This window comes from Gobio gobio (assembly GCF_949357685.1).
Source record: "Gobio gobio genome assembly, chromosome: 10".
NCBI lineage: Eukaryota > Metazoa > Chordata > Actinopteri > Cypriniformes > Gobionidae > Gobio > Gobio gobio.
In genome coordinates, this window is record NC_137116.1 from 53,559,459 (window position 1) to 53,574,967 (window position 15,509).

The 15,509-nt window shown below is 38.6% G+C and overlaps 1 protein-coding gene across 2 annotated transcripts in view; it reads right to left on the reverse strand.

Annotated features, from left to right (window-relative positions):
* The window catches only part of mbd1a (methyl-CpG binding domain protein 1a), a 47,781-nt gene that overhangs the window by 18,312 nt on the left and 13,960 nt on the right, over positions 1-15,509 (reverse strand). The window contains exons 4-11 of one of the 2 annotated variants that reach the window (XM_079828020.1): positions 14,321-14,841; positions 11,609-11,685; positions 11,448-11,488; positions 8,207-8,263; positions 8,024-8,059; positions 4,506-4,544; positions 1,898-2,080; positions 96-407 (exon numbers count right to left, since the gene is read on the reverse strand). In XM_079828020.1, coding sequence (XP_079684146.1) covers positions 96-407; positions 1,898-2,080; positions 4,506-4,544; positions 8,024-8,059; positions 8,207-8,263; positions 11,448-11,488; positions 11,609-11,685; positions 14,321-14,841 — 1,266 coding nt within the window. The remainder of the gene's footprint in view (positions 1-95; positions 408-1,897; positions 2,081-4,505; positions 4,545-8,023; positions 8,060-8,206; positions 8,264-11,447; positions 11,489-11,608; positions 11,686-14,320; positions 14,842-15,509) is intronic. The other variant, XM_079828021.1, reaches the window with a different exon arrangement.

A 15,509-nucleotide genomic window follows, 5' to 3' on the forward strand; every position in this document is an offset into this window, starting at 1 on the left:
GTTCTTGCGGTGGAAACGCGGTTTCTGACGTGAATGCAGACTAGACTTAGACCTTGTTTTGTGTTTTGGTTGTGCAACATTTATAAATCACAAACCTCCTCCATGTTGGATGGGTCGTCGTCCTCAATCACAGCCTCAACGAACATGTCGTCATCATCCTCTTCCTTAAAACTGTAATTCCATTTCCTCCTTCCTCTGGCCTTGGCGCCATTCATCTTATAAGGTTTCCCTTCTTCTTCGTCATCATCCTTATCAGACATTTCTTCGTCATCATCGTCGTCGTCGTCATCATCATCATCCTCCCAGGGTTTGCTTCTGAATTTCCGCTTTCTTCCTGATCTCCCACGCCTCTTGATCTTGGATTTGATGTTTCTTCTTCTTCGTGGAAGGGACGGATTCAGCTTTCTCTGCATGATACGATAAAACAAAAAAGATCTTACAAAATGCACCTCCGAACTGTGTATTATTTGCTGCATGGTCAGGTGATAACCAGTGTTGAGGAAAGCAATACATTACAATATTGCATTACTCCCTAAAAAAGTAACTAATTGAGTTACTTAGTTACTTTTGTGTCACTTTTTCTCACCTGGGCTGGGCTTGTTCTATTTTTGGCAAACACAAAAGGCAATTTCACACCCCAAAAAATGAAAATGAATAAGCCTCAGACTGAAGGAAATGCAAATTCTCGCCCGTACAGTAGAGGGCGCAACTCAAACTAACCTTTCTGCCATTCTGGATTGCAGAAGAAAGTTCAACACACTTACTTTAGCATTAAAAATTAAACAAATGAAACACAAATGTGATGTTTATCTAGTCATTTTTGCTTTTTAGCTTATAGAGTGATGCAGGTAGGATGTCACTTTGTAGGCCAACCGGCAGTTCGCATCACACTGGTTCCCTCGAGAAAAACCCAATAGGATTTTCCCATAGGCTTTAGGATTATCGATAAAAACAAGCTCTGTGATCAACAAAAGTTTATGATACTTGCACGTTTTGTCCATCAAGATAATTATCACAGATGAACACAACTTTTATCAACTCTGAAGCCTAAATTGAGTCGCCAGAGGTAAAAAGCTAAAGGTAGGCTATAAACAATTACATTATACTACATTATAGGAGCACAATTATGAGCATAATGAGGCTGTAAAAGCGGACTGAGGTTACCAGTTCGTCGTGATGATGTTTAATCTCCTCGACAGCCTCTGTCGTCTCATTTAGCCACTTCAAGACACGTAACAGCTTCAAAAAATAAAAAGTAATATCGATGTATTTTATGTCGTAGAATAAAACGTGAAAGTGTCTTGAGCTTGTGTTCGCCACAGACCTTATTTCAGCCATTTAACCAAAACCTCATTAAAAAAAACCCATTGACTTCAGGACGATGGAACCGGAAGTGCTAAAATGCTAACTCGCTTCCGCGTTTTTGGCCAACAAAGTGATATCACACCTGCACCACTCTATTAGTATCCATTTTAGATAATTGAAGGTCAGCAGCAAAGATATTGGTTAATAAAGTGAGATTAAATACATAAAGTATATCAGTGTTATTTAATTATTACATGTTTGCGTAATATTCTGAGTTTGCATTTTGCTGTTTTTATTCATTTTGAGGAATACTGAATCCGTGTCTTTAATTAGTCAGACGTTTAGTATAGAACTACAATAACAATCATGTTTACACAATGCACACAACTCCTCTGCACTCACGATTGATCTCAACATGGCGTCAATAAATGGGCAAACAAAGTAACCTGCATTACTTTTTCGATATTTTGTACTACTTTGCTACTTGAAAAAGTAATATCTGATTGCATAACCCACATTACTTGTAATGCTTTACCCCCAACACTGGTAATAACCTTACTCTTGAGTGATGCCATTAGACTTTAATACGTACACTTCTATTTTGACCATGAAGCTTTGACTCAAACTTGCACTGACGTAAGCGACATTTCTGCCTTTTCTTGTTACTGCCACCAAACTTGGGCTTGTCCATGCAGAAGTCGCATTGGCCACAGTCGTTTTCACGAAGACACGCGTCACACTGCCGGCACATTCGGCGATTCCGCTTCTTTTGAGCCTAAAAGCAAGAGTAAACAGAGTTTGTTCCGTTAATAAAGCACTGGAGATTGTCAGATGCGAGTAGATTTGTTTGACATGCAGTAAAGACATAACCAAAGCTTATGAGTTCAGCTATAATCAGGGAAAGAATATTCCATGCTCAATCGATGATGTTTTAACCCTGTAAAGCCTGTTTTATGACATGATGGAGAGAAAAAAACTTTAAAATGGAAGTTTATCAAGCCTATAATATCATATAAAATATGAGAATATATAGCTCATACTCAAGGAGGAACAACACCTCAGTGGCCCTAACCGAGCAAAAATATGCAATTACTGATATTTTATGGCCAAAAAATAAGATAAAATTCTAATAGCTTCTTTATAACAGTAGCCTACCTACATGAAATGCATATAAATATAATTTACCACTCTATATTTGCCAATAATGTCTTAAGTAAGATGATATTCAAATGCTTAGTTTTATAGATAAACAAGTTTTTTATTGTAGGGGATTTTAAAACATATGTAATACAATAATGATTGAGAGATGAACACATAAAACGTTCCTCCAAAGCCTGATGGATCATATTTGATACTCACATTTGAACATAATTTTTCTACAAAATGATGTCTGGATAATCAAGTATTCCTAAGTCGCTTCTGTCCAGTAAGTGTTCATCTTGAAATATTACTAAGGATTATAAAAGTTATTCTTACAAATATTTTATAAAAATCATTAAACAGCAACAAAAAAAAACACATGTACTACGTCCTGAATATGGATGTTTTTACAATTATAATAAAAGGCCTTTTGCTTGCTAAAAAGTGTCTATCAATCAGCAGCAGAAGGAAAGTAGAAGATTGTGTACAACAGGTTTTTCAGCCAGTTTTGGTCATTTAGGCCCCATTTACACTGCATGGTTCAAGTGACCTAATTCCGATTTTTCCCTCTCATGTGGCACAGATAGGATATGGCGTGAACGTGTAAGCAGGAAAAAACACGCATGAATTCCGGATTCAGGCCTCACTCATATGTGGTATTAAATCCGATATGATTTGGATACGTGCATTTGCGTCTGCCATATAAGCGGTCAAATTGGATATTCCCCAGTCGTACGTCATTAAAAAAGGGTATGAGGCATATGACGTCAACTCAGGTGGACACGAACTGCGATCACATGCAACAAGGGCTCTTTTTTCTCTGCCTTATGAGAGCAACGTTTTGCTGACCTTTAAAGATAGTGTGGAAAGCAAAAGATTGAATAATCATTTAATCTGCATCCATTGCATATTGTGCCGTTTTACTTTCTTTTCCGGGTCAGAACATCTTGGGATGCTTTGCCAGTGTAAAGTGTAAATGCAAATATCGGATACGGCTTGCTTTTAAAGGGTTAGTTCACCCAAAAATGAAAATTCTGTCATTAATTACTTACCCTCATGTCGTTGGACACCCGTAACACCTCCGTTCATCTTCAGAACACAAATGAAGATATTTTAGTTGAAATCCGATGGCTCAGAAAGGCCTCCATTGGCTCAATGCACTTTACACTCTCAAGACCCTTAAAAGGCACTAAAGACGTCATTACAAAGTCCATCTCACTACAGTGGTTCTACAATAACTTTATGAAGAGACGAGAATAGTTTTTGTGTGCAAAAAAACCCTAAATAACGACTTATATAGTGATGACGATTTCAAAACACGGCATCATGAAGCTTCAGAGCGTTATGAATCAGTGAGTCGATTCATGATTCGGATCACGTGTCAAACCGCCAAACTGCTGAAATCACGTGACTTTGGCGATCCAAACCCCTGATTCGACTCACTGATTCATAACGCTCTGAAGCTTCATGATGCTGTGTTTTGAAATCGTCATCACTATGTAAGTCGTTATTTAGGGGTTTTTTTGCGCACAAAAACTATTCTCGTCTCTTCATAAAGTTATTGTAGAACCACTGTAGTGAGATGGACTTTGTAACGACGTCTTTAGTGCCTTTTAAGGGTCTTGAGAGTGTAAAGTGCATTGAGCCAATGGAGGCCTTTCGGAGCCATCCGATTTCAACTAAAATATCTTCATTTGTGTCTGAAGATGAACGGAGGTCTGACGGGTGTCCAACGACATGAGGGGAAGTAATTAATGACAGAATTTTCATTTTTGGGTGAACTAACCCTTTAAAAGATGATTTAAGTGGGTCGTCAAAAAAAAAAAAATCGGATATAGTCACCAAACCAGAGTTGTGCATCAAGACCTGCAGTGTAAATGCGGCCTTAGAGGACTTAGAAATGTTGCATTTCAAATAAAATGCAAAAGGGTTAAAAAAAACATCCCACGCCACAATCATTAGCAGAGTCAATCAAAACTAGTGCTTGGTCTAAGACCTGTGCTATACGTGAGATTTCACTAGTGCTGTTGGTCCGAGAATGTGATGATGCACTCACTCACCCAATCATCTTCATCTTCATCACCATCAGGGGCAAAATCCTAAACGGCACATACAAGAGAAACCTGGATCAGTATTTTAAGCACAGTACTCCAACCGGTTCCAGCTATCAAATAATAGACAGGTCCGGGTCGGTTCCGGGTACTAAATTTTTGGCATTTCTCGGATCTGCACGGGTCCGGGTCCATCTTTTGAAATAATAGACGGGTCGGTTCCGTGTAGCAAATTACGGGTCTCTTCGGGTTGAAGAGAATTTTAAGACCCGTGTAGACCTCTACACTAAGCACTCTCTTCTCCCCGTCATTAGTAGACACGCCCCTTACTTCTGATTGGCTATAAGTTTGTTTTGGTACTCGGCCTGAGACACTTTTATAAAGCATTGAAATACCACTTACCATTAGTGTTGTTAAAAGTACCGACCGCGATACCAAGTCGGACCTGAAATTTTAAAAAGGTGGCGCTTTGAGCGCTGTTGGGCAGAATCATAAACACCTCTGATTGGCCATTGTGCTCACGCGCTCATCGGATGTGTCTGTGATTGGCTACAATGATCAGCGCTTCAAAAACATGTTGTGAATATACATCACTAGCCGCGTTTCCATTACAGATTTGCGCAAAACTTTTGCGATATTTTCTAAAAGTCGATAAAAAAAATATTGCGACATGACAGCGTTTCCATGAACTGATGTTATGCGAGTCGCGACTAAAACAATTTTTTTCCTCTTGTGATAAATCATTCCAAAAATTATGCTACGCATGTTGTTAGGTTTATGTATATCCCAGCCACCGCATGCCATTATTTTTAATGGCAAGAGACGTGCGTGTGTGTGGTGTGTGTGTTATCCAAGCACTGATGGCAAGGAAAGCACCTTATACTTGAGCGGCACATATGAGGTGTTATGATCAATTGTGGCATTTTATATTCTATTGTTTTTTTTATGAGTTTAATAAAGAACTCGTCTTCTGTCCAAACATACCATCATCTGTAAAGAATGATCGACTTTTACATACGCAGGTTATTGTGACGCATTGCTGCCACATACAGAGACGAGCGAAAAGTTTGAATTTGCATGGTGGTAGCTCAAAGGTTTTTTTTACCACTTCGTTATTTTGGCTTGGAATTTAATTTGTTGGAAATATAAACGGAATTTAGAAATGCTTTTGAAATGAAAAACTTTGCGTTTAATAAACAAAATATATTTGCGTTTGGAGTGCAAAATAATCTGTTCCCTGAGTCCACGGCCTTTGTTGTTATTGAGTGTACACAAATAAAAGTAGACAGTTTATAGTTTATAATTATGTCTTGCACTTATCCGAATGGCTAAAAATGACGGAGTACTGTGAGTTGTTTCCGCTGTTATATAGGAAAAAATCCATCAGAAGGCGCCGACGACTTCGTCGGACAGAGGGTTAAAGAAAACGTAGCCTATTTAGTTTCATAGTTAGGCTATGTCTAAATATTATAATCTTTCAATTTCATATGTTGATTATGAAAAGTGAGCAGCATGAGTAAGGCACATAATCAAATGCGAATATGTCTGGGGACAAGGATTTTGAGCACTTCATTGAATTCTTTCTTTAAAATTAATTTTGTTTTGTATAAATTGTATTTTAATTTTGATCAATGTTTAATCCACTATTTGCCTGTATATTTAATAAATAAGAAGCAAACCAAGATCATCGGGAATGGATTGACGTGCGTAACTCCTCAGTCTTTGAGCAAGGCTGAAACTATAGCGTCTTTCTGTTTTAATATATTTCTTGAATACATGTCTTAATTACAGTAGGCCTATAGATAGTTATGATATATGTGGTTGCACCGGGGTCCGTCATTATAAAGTTACGCCACTTTCCTTATTAGGAGAAAATATATGTAATTTTAAGGACATAGGATCTCGTACATACTTGAGTGGGAAAAAAAATAATATGTAGGCCCTATGTGGGAGCAATGCGTGACCGTATCAGGGGACCTGTAAATGCGGAAAAACTGTTTCCATTGCAGTTTTGCGAAAATTTCCTTTTTCGAATGGCCTGAAAAACCACCTCTAGCGAGCGTAAAAACTTTTTTGCAATATATGGCAGTTTTTGCGAAATTGACGCGTTTCTATTGGGCGCATTTTCAATTCGCAATTTCAATTAGTGCAATTTGAAGGGTAATGGAAACGCGGCTATTGGCGCTTTTCACAGGGAGCTTACACAGATACACACGGGAGTGTTTGAATGCAGGAGTGTATCAGCCTACCGGTCCGCTGGTCGACGTCTGCTTGTGCTTTCAGATTCTCCTGCTCCCAAAACACTTTCAAACACATCAGTGTGCTTTCAAACACTCCCGTGCGTTGATCATTGTAGCCAATCACAGACACATCCGATGAGCGCGTGAGCACAATGGCCAGTCAGAGGTGTTTATGATTACAGCTCAACAGTGCTCAAAGCGTCACATTTTTTACATTTCAGGTCCGAATTGGTATCGCTGTCTGTACTTTTGACAACACTACCCCACCTTTAACTCTTGATGGGATGTAGTATTAATAGCATTAAAATACAGTGCTAACCGTTTCAGGAATGAGCCACCATACACTGAACCGATTTACCTTTAAAGGGTTAGTTCACCCAAAAATGAAAATTCTGTCATTAATTCCTCACCCTCATGTCGTTCGACACCCGTCAGACCTCCGTTCATCTTCAGAACACAAATGAAGATATTTTAGTTGAAAGCTGATGCTGAGAAAGGCTTCAGATAGGCCTCCATTGGCATTCAGTACATTTACACTCACAAGACCCATAAAAGGCACTTAAAACGTCGTTACAAAGTCCATCTCACCACAGTGACTCAACAATAATTTTACGATGCGACAACAATAGTTTTTGTGCGCAAAAAAAAATCAAAATAACACCTTTATCCAACTTGTTCTTGTCTTCCGTGTGTGTCTCCACGACGCATGCGCGAGAATATGACGCAGATCCGGCGTTCGGACACATGAGCCAGAAGAGATTTGTTTACAAGCAGAGGAAGACGCGCGTGTCTAAGCTGTTGAATTCTACATTGATCGTGCTTTAGGTCTCGGCGTAGTTCTCAAAATGGGGCTTAAGTGTGCATTTCATGGATTCCCGAGCGCCGGATCTGCGTCATATTCTCGCGCATGCGTCGTGGAGACACACACGGAAGACAAGAACAAGTTGGATAAAGGTGTTATTTTGATTTTGTTTTGCGCACAAAAACTATTGTCGTCGCATCGTAAAATTATTGTAGAGTCACTGTGGTGAGATGGACTTTGTAACGACGTTTTAAGTGCCTTTTATGGGTCTTGTGAGTATAAATGTACTGAATGCCAATGGAGGCCTGTCTGAAGCCTTTCTCAGCATCAGCTTTACACTAAAATATCTTCATTTGTGTTCTGAAGATGAACGGAGGTCTGACGGGTGTCGAACGACATGAGGGTGAGGAATTAATGACAGAATTTTCATTTTTGGGTGAACTAACCCTTTAAAGAAAATAGCTACATGAAAAATGAACACTCACCTTTTTTATTACTTTCTTGAATTGGGGCCGTGGTTTCTGTCAGGAGAGAGTGACATTATGTTTCATGTGCACGTAGTTCAGCAACTGACAGATTACTTGATGATCTTTGGCAATGCTTTTGTGTTTGCTGCAGCCCATGAATGCTATGAATGTGTCTATATATTATTATATGTTTATTATTACCAGTATTTGTTTTCTTGGATGTTTTGTTTTCCCAACCTCCCAGTGATCCTGCCCCACCTTGAAAATAATAATAAAACATACAAAAGCATAATAAAAATGAAGCAAAAAAAAAAAAAGATAAACAAATGTGTTACTTTCAACAGAATCAAAAACAAATGTATGAGAATAAAAGAACAAAGTAAAGAATTCTAGAGAAATGAGGGATAAGCTGGACTTTGTTCAGCCACTTAACCGGAGCAAACAAGCGTTTTGGCTTGTAGACTGAGAGCAGAAGAAAGGGGAAACTAGCTAGTTCAGATATTAAGACCCAAAAGTATCGCCAAAGCTCTGTACCTCTCATACAGCTAACGTGAACACAGACACACCACAGTGCTTCACTTCACAACATCAACAATAAGAGCACAGATGAATGACAATTTTAAAAAATAACTTTTTCAATCTTCCATGTGCACTCTTCCATAAACAAAACCAAAATACAGCAATGAGACAAGGGATCACTAGAATTCTCTTTGAACACAATATTGTTTTACTCTACATTATCAAAATTACCACAATATTCTTCACTACCCCTAAAACAGAAAATGGAGGCTGTAGTTAAAGGGTTAGTTCAACCAGAAATTAAAATCAGCCCATGATTTCCTCTCCCTCAAGTCATCCTAGATGTGTATGACATTCTTCTTTCAGACGAACACAATCAGAGTTATATTAAAAATGTCCTGGCTCTTTCAAGCTTTATAATGGCTGTGAAAGTCCATAAAAGTGCATCTATCCATCATATAACTGCGCCACACGGCTCCGGGGGTTAATAAAGGCCTTCTGAAGCGAAGTGGCACGATATTTTAAGCTAGATATTTTACTTCATAAAGTTTTAAATATGGGTATTTTTCTTACACAAACGCGCCACTTCGCTTCAGAAGGCCTTTATTAACCCCCGGAGCTGTGTGGAGCAGTTATATGATGGATAGATGCACTTTTATGGACTTTCACAGCCATTATAAAGCTTGAAAGAGCCAGGACATTTGTAATATAACTCTGATTGTGTTCGTCTGAAAGAAGAATGTCATACACACCTAGGATGACTTGAGGGAGAGGAAATCATGGGCTAATTTTCATTTTTAGGTGAACAATCCCTTTAATACTTGTGCTATCGACCTTAATACAATGACGTACTTCCATCTAATGTTTTTGGGGCCGTTCACACAGAAAGCGTTTTACCATTCCAATGTGCTACTCTTCCATTGTTTGTCTACGTAACCACAAGCTAGAGGGACGTGTATAACTGTTGCGCTCGCGTCTTTTGCAGTGTCTAGTTGGATGTTTGGACGATCAAGATGTAGATTCGCCATCACAATATTTTCATAATAACATGAGCGGAGTGGAATAAAGAACATAAACAGCATGATTGATTATCAAAAACGGTAAGCAAGCGCTGCTTTGTTTATGGTTTGTATACCTGCAGTCTTTCTCTTTTTAAATGACGAATATAGACTAATATATCTGCTTAAATTAGGGATGGGCAACAGTGGTCGAGTAATCGAGTACTCGAACGTGACAGCGATCATCGATCATGAGAACGATGATCGCCCTGAAAAAAATATATTGGTCTCATTTTTTATTGGTTATTGCGTCGTTTTGCGCGGCACCTGAGGTCTGATTGGTTAGCGTTATACAGCCTCATGACCGCGGCGACATAAAGTGAAACTGAGGCGCGCACTGCAGTGATGTCTGGAATCATGAGATCATTGAATGGTTAGTGCAAGATGTGCAGCGCCAATCTGTCATAGCCTACATAGCATTATAATGAGAACACGATGATGCTGTAAATGATCTGTGCTTAGTTCCCCGTGTATCAGCTGATCCACAGAGAAACCAGCGAGAACACTCAGACTAGCGCGTGAAGTTCATGTGCGCATTCGCGTCCTTTTCTGCAGATGCACGTTGTAAGATTACTTTTATGTTGTCTATATCTGATTCATCTAATAAAAGAAGCGTTTGGTTGAGCTTAATAAGCTAGCAAAGCTCTGCCGTTATACCGGCTGTTCATTCTCTTCAGTTTCAGCTCAAATGCATTAATGCTCAACATTATAATATGGTTTAGAGACGGTCATATTCTTTTCAGATAGGCTATCTCTTTCTCAGAATCATTGATATTAGTAATGCAGCACTGCTATACTGTTCTCATATTTTTTAACAGTAGACCTAGTTTATTTAAAGCTGTTTTTCGCTATGAGTTCGAAAACGCGCAGTGATGTCTGTAAACGCTTCGATCATGAATAATAAAATTAAGTGCCTGATGTGCAGAGTCAATCTGTCATAGCATTATAATGAGAACAGGATTTTAATAAAATGTTGCTTCTGTGTGCTTTCGTTGTCCGTGTATCAGCGTTGTTAAGGGAAGAGCGCATTCAAAATGTTTCGTTTCAAACCAGCTTGTAAAATCTAGCACGCTGAAGTTCACGTGCGCATTCACGTCCTTTTGTGTTGATTTAAGTTGTAATAGGTTAATATTAATCTGATAAAGTGTGCGTTTGGTTGAGTTTATTAACCAGCTAGCAAGCTCTGCAGGGTGGTGTTATTTCACAGTTTCAGCTCAAAGGCAATGCTCGATATTACTGACTTGGTTATTTGAGACGGTCATTTTATAAAGATGTTTCTTTTTCAAAGACATTTATGCATCATAATCTAGCAGTTATTTTTTGTTTTATGTGTTCATGTTTTCATATACCTGTTTTCATGTCACGTTTGTATTTGTCAACAACCATTTTCACAACAGTATTTTCATTATCTCAATGACGGACAAGCCACGCCCCCTGCACATGCCCCGCCCCCTGCACAAGCCCCGCCCCCTGCACATGCCCCACCCCCGAGTACTCGTTTTTGAGACCTATCGATGATCGAAATTGACAAAAATGCCCATCCCTAAACCACATTTGTGTGGCTATTCATGTTTTTTTTTTTTTTTAAATGAAAATGAAAAGAGTGGTGTTGAACGTGCGTCTATTTTGCTTTAAGCACTCGATTCAAAATGACGCAATAGGTGCGAATTTGACGCTCTATTCACATTCGGTGTGAACGCAGCATTAGGGGGCAGCTCTACCAAACATTTTGATTTCACGGTGACTGATTCAAAATAATTTTTGGCCCATAAACTTTCTGTTTTATCCCAGGTCTCAAGAACAAGTGCCAGAAAACAAGGAAAAGCAAAACTTGTGTGTGATCTTGCGATGACAGAAATACTTACCTTCCTAAACAAAATGTTTGGAGGAGAGTGCTTCTTCTCTGCTGCACATGAGAAAATGTAGAAATTAGACTGGAGTACAAAAAAAGGCAATAACACACCCTAGAAATATTGGAGAATATCATGCTTGCTGAAATGAAAGGTGTAATTAAAAATTCACATACGTTTAGGCCTACATCTGAAGCACAAGGTGTCTCCAGGCTTCTGAGCAGAAAATGGGCAGCCACAGTTTACACATTTACTGGAAAAAGAGAAACAACTGGATTTGTTACTACATCCTCGAAGGCCCTAGTTAAGGCGAGACACTACAGGTGTATAGGGAATTTTTTTTTTAAGTACAAGATATCACTGTGAAACTTCTCCAGTTTATTACTGGCATAAACATAAGAAAAAAATGTATTACAAGTTGTGTGTAAATTAATGTTTTAATATGCAAATGAGGCCTTATATACTTAAATATTACGCTCATTTGCATACATTTCCAAAAACAAAATCTGGAAATTGGAAAGGACCATGTTTAAAATTATTGGTTTTATTTGTTGAAATATTAGATGAAAGGGCTTTTACAGAGGGGATTCTGGATATCTTATTTTGTGCTTTAGTAAATTAAATAATACTGACAATAGCCAAAAAAAAAAAGTTTTACTTTTTGGAGTAAAGGGACCTATAACTCAGGATAGGAATGATATATCAACAAATCCCTCAGTAAAAGCCTTCAGAATATAGTTCAGTATAAGACTAGGTGCTACTGAAGTGGATAATCTGACTCTTGTGTGAGAAACAACTCATTTTGAGAAAACAGCCTTTAAAGTTTTATATTGTATAATCGCATACATTTCTATGAAACCCCCAACCTACAAACAAAATATAAATTCAGTTCATTAATATCAGTAATGTATAATATTCAATGTTTTATATAGTAATATGTTTTAGACGGTTGTAACAATGCATATTTTATCTCCTCATCTGAACTTGAATGAGCTCCTGCAACTGCAATATAGTAAGGAGCAGACATTTCAAAATAAGAGTCCCGGTGTATTTCGAGCTTGTTTATCATTTAAAAGCCACGCATTATACATTCGTTTTTGGTTACACAATAAACTGTATTTAATTTCATTCCCATTTAATTTATAGTCAGGAGGAAAGACCAGGATTTGACACATATTCAATAAAGTATCAGGGTTATAATAGTTCACTAAAACCATTTAAAAGAAATCTTCATTACTTGAAATAAATGTTAACTGAAATTAAAATAAATAAATAAATAAATAAAACTTATTTCAAGCTTTAGCTTAACCTGATATGGCCTACTAACTAAAACAGAAATACAAAGTTATAAAAACTGTATAGCTATACAGCTCTTTCGTGTATTTTTAATGTCAAAAACAAAATTAAGTCAAAATGTCAGTTCAAGTAACTGTCAGTTATGTAATGCTTAAATGCTTAATGTATTACAATTGAACTAAACTCATTAGATTTCAGGAGACTGAATCTACTGTAGATTAGTCGACTAAAACTAAAAACAATCCAGGAGACTATGGTATGACTAAAACTAAATGGCATTTTAGTCAAAAGACTATGACTAAAACTAAATAAAAATTTGCAGTCAAAATAAACACTGAATAACAGTCACACAAACTGCAAAAGAACTGTCCCTGTTTGTTGTATATGTCCATCTATAACTATTTTAATCTAATTCTGATGGGGTTTCGTCGTCTAATCTGTTGTTGTTTACTTTCTTTTTACTAGCTCTTGCTACTTGGTCTTTTCTGTGAACTTTTAGGAGCTGATTTTAGCATTGTCTGCACTTTCTCTGAGGTGGAGAATACACAAGGAAGCGGCAGCGTGTAGTGAGAAATTCACATTGACAAATCAGATGTCGTTTTTGGCTGCAAACTTTTGCGGTTGGTTAGTTCTACAAAGGAAATGCCTGTATTTCAGACCACGCTGTGTGTGAGACTGAGAGCTTTATAATGATACCAAACATGACATGTTTCTGTGAATGGAGACGCACGGGAGCTCGCGCTAGAATAACTTTTGATGATTTCGGGTAGAAATCTAAAAGGCACAAGTTGACAAAATATAAGGAAATAACCTCCCTAATGTGTAATGTTGACTTTTTGTTTTGTTTTTTGACATGAAAGTGTACATGTTAAGAAAGCAAACTGGCCTAAAATCTCAAAATTGACCACTGCATGACATTTTCACCTGCCGTGTCTCGCCTTAAAGGACAACTCTGGTGAAAAATGAACCTAGGGGTAATTAACACATGGTTACCGAGTAGATCGTTCTCTGGGATGCGTTTGCATGAAAATCGAATGTAAAGAGTTTTCTCTCTAAAAACAGATAAGCTTATACGCTAGTATATGGGGCATAGAATTAGTCAAATTAAATCACTAGTTAATACCACTAACAAGGCTCAAAATAGCCTCACACTAACACGGTAACATAATGAGGGTCCCTACATGCAAACCCAAGCATTGAGAACTTTGTAAGTGTACAAACAGTTTAATAAGAAGATACTTTATAAAGACAGTACATTACGCGTATACAGACAGGAGCCATCTTGGAAAACAGTCTCGACAAGTCGAGCCACGAACGCTGTGATAAGTGAGCTGGTCGATAGGAATTATCGCAGCTTAGCACAGCGTTCGTGGCTCGACTTTCTGTGCCCCATTTACTAGCGTTATAAGCTAATCTGTTTTTAGAGATAAAACTCTTTACATTCAATTTTCATGAAAACGAGAACGATCTACTCGGTAACCATGTGTTAATTACCCCAGGTTCATTTTTCACCGGAGTTGTCCTTTAAAACTACAGCTAAATATTCAAGATAGACTCTCTAGGCAGTATAAAAAGAGTTTGATTTTGTTCACCTGAGCACAGGATGGCTTTCCTTCAGCGCCATTGTTCCATTAAGTGTAGTCTCTGGAAAACATGGTGAGCTTATGGTCTGATCTGAGATCAGTGCCTCCTGAGTTTTTGTTGGGCTAATGGGCTCCAGAGATGGATAAAGCCAGAGTCGAAGGGGCAGCTCAGCGCCGCCTTTCCCAGGTACGCTAGAGGAGCTGATTATCTGTTGGGAAACATTACCCACTTTTACTGAAGGAGAGTGAATGAAATTCCGTGTCCCGGATGTGTCGATATTGAGCGGCGAGACCCTGGTGAGGCGCGGAGGGCTGTTGAACTCCGCATTGGGTGTGTTGTAGAGGCTGCTGCTTCCTGCAGGTGAGCTGGGCGTGAGTCTGGGTCTCTGGGGTGTGGATGTCGGATTGTGAATGATGCTCTGGATGGTTCTGGGTACAACTTCAGCCGTGCGGGTTGAATCTGGGATGGAAGTGGCAGTTCCCGGTGAGGGACTTGAATGTCTTGTAATTTCCAGCAGGGAGTGAACACTCTATATATGTCAAGCAACCACAAGAGAACATAGAAAGTGTATTAACAGTTTTATAATAATATGATTAAATTCAAAGCAGATTTTATGTACATAATATTTTACTTATAAAAAATGAATCTTAAATTCTGTCCTCATGATCATTAAAGTGTCCCTATTATGTCTTTTCAGTGTGTAATTTAGCGGTTTCAGAAGTTTTAAAGCTCAAAGTGCACAACAAAAAGAACTGATTCTGAACTGCCTGAAATGAGTTGTCAGTAGAGGTCGACCGATAGTGGATTTTACCGATACCGATAACTAGGTTGGACCGCACTTGCCGATAACCGATAACTAGGTTGGACCGCACTTGCCGATAACCGATAACTAGGTTGGACCGCTCTTGCCGATAACCGATAACTAGGTTGGACCGCACTTGCCGATAACCGATAACTAGGTTGGACCGCACTTGCCGATAACCGATAACTAGGTTGGACCGCACTTGCCGATAACCGATAACTAGGTTGGACCGCACTTGCCGATAACCGATAACTAGGTTGGACCGCACTTGCCGATAACCGATAACTAGGTTGGACCGCACTTGCCGATAACCGATAACTAGGTTGGACCGCTCTTGCCGATAACCGATAACTAGGTTGGACCGCTCTTGCCGATAACCGATAACTAGGTTGGAC